At 46.6% G+C, this 1,759-nt stretch overlaps 1 protein-coding gene across 1 annotated transcript; it reads right to left on the bottom strand.

Moving 5' to 3' along the window:
* Position 1: 1 nt before the first annotated feature.
* LOC9641116 (UPF0183 protein At3g51130) lies at positions 2 to 1,434 on the bottom strand (the record flags this gene model as incomplete). Its single annotated transcript, XM_002994473.2, has 9 exons — positions 1,259 to 1,434; positions 1,089 to 1,171; positions 959 to 1,033; positions 826 to 893; positions 661 to 766; positions 536 to 596; positions 286 to 464; positions 112 to 222; positions 2 to 55 (listed from the first exon to the last, which is right to left on the bottom strand). Coding segments are annotated over exons 1-9 (795 nt in total), but the record flags the coding sequence as incomplete, so codon positions are not given.
* Between the last annotated feature and the right edge of the window lie 325 nt (positions 1,435 to 1,759).

Genomic DNA, 1,759 nt, shown 5'->3' with positions numbered 1-1,759 from the left:
AAAGGGCTGAGTTCGGCCTCGGATCCGATGCCGAGTGTATAACCATAGGATCCACCTGAGTAACACGAAAAGATTGTTGTGACTGATTCTCTCTCTCATATCGATAGTTACCTGCTTTTGATGAATTCCGTCGGGGCGGCCAAGTTCTGCCCACACGTCCTGAGGAGACGCTCCAAACGGCAAGCGCTTCTTACTGGTTGTAAAGAACAGGTCCTCAGCGAGCTGTTAATGCAAAAGAGAAGAAGTTTAGATGGCAGGCATAAGAAACTTACAAAGTCAAAACACCTTTGCATGGACTTCTTCCATGTATAAACTTCCTGAAGGTAGTTGCGGCGGGATGGCTTTCTTTATCAGGGCCGCAAGGTTAGCGCCAGCCTCCACATTACCACCAAGCGCACCGTCATATATACAGACGCGAGACATCACAGGAGTAGTTCCATCTGGAAACTCAATAGGCAGCTCAGCTGGTTTAGCCAAAAACGAAAAAATGAAAGTCAGAAACATTGCCATTATGCGCAGGACGTAGATCTCTTACCTTCTCGATCTTGGCAGCAGTTAGTGTACTGCCCAGGAATCGGAAATGTGAACGCCAGGCCCTGCAAGCAAAGATGATCATAAAGCCCCACCTTCAGGCTGGAAAGTTTGAAAGACAAGGCTTACAGGATAGAAGAGAGTATAGATATTCCGCTTTGCATCGAACGATCCCGGAAACGTTGGGCCAAAGAGTGCGTAAACGGCAACGAAGGTAGCCGCGACACTGGGACCTCTGTAAAGTGTAAGTCTCGAGAAATTCCATCAAGGAGAGAAAAACGCTAGCGAGCTCACCCAATCGAGGACGTGGCATACCGCATTTGCAAGCGTTGGACATCATATACTTCTATCAGACGAAGCCTCTAGAATAGACGCATTTACCATTGGTGAGAAAGCAAGAAGAAAAAAAAGCAAGAAAATCGCAGACCTGCGTCCGCGGCTCGAAACGAAGGTGAAATCCATGCTCTGGAAAGCTTATAACAAGGTCGAATTGTAGCGGATCCTGAACGAGTGTCGCTAATGAGGAGAAAGGAAAGAAAAAAGAAATTTTTCTTCACCTCGTCGTTGAATTTGATGTGCACGACATCAAAGACGGAGTGATGCTGCTCGATATAAGCAAGCGCCTCACAAACTGGCATCCCTGGACACGAATTTCTCGAGAGTCAAGCTCAGCTAACGCCCGGAGAGAAGAATTCTAGGTCAATTGCGCGGGAGGATCCAACCATACCTAGGCTGAAGGCGCCGATGCCAGCGCCAGGCCGCAGATCCAGCGTCAGGACGCTCATCGCCGCCTCTCTTCGCCCCAAGCGCGCTCGCTTGCGTGAGTTCCTGGGTTAGGGCTGGGGAGCGAAAACCCCGGCTTAAACTTAACGACATATGTTCTAGTTTCAATTCCTTCTAGCTTATCACAAAAGAATCTTTAATTAATTATAGCAATGTTTGAGAACAAAGGCTCGACTTTACCTAGCTCTTGTTGAAAAATCTAAATGAATGTGTGGGATTACAAGGTGAGTAAATTCGGACTGAAAAACTACTCCTTAAGTTATCAGATAAGTTTATCCTTAAGAACACTAAAGTTATAGATAACTATTCGTTGACTTTAATTGACTATGATTACATGCTTTAAGAAAGTTGACGGGCTAGCCGCTTCATCCCATGGTGCTCTGCCTTTGTCATTGGCATGACAAGCGGATAGGAATCTAAGTCTTGATCAGTCCTGCTCTCAGCC

Source organism: Selaginella moellendorffii, unplaced genomic scaffold (genome assembly GCF_000143415.4).
Source record: "Selaginella moellendorffii unplaced genomic scaffold, v1.0 SELMOscaffold_324, whole genome shotgun sequence".
Lineage (NCBI taxonomy): Eukaryota > Viridiplantae > Streptophyta > Lycopodiopsida > Selaginellales > Selaginellaceae > Selaginella > Selaginella moellendorffii.
This window is presented reverse-complemented; position numbering and strand designations above follow the sequence as displayed.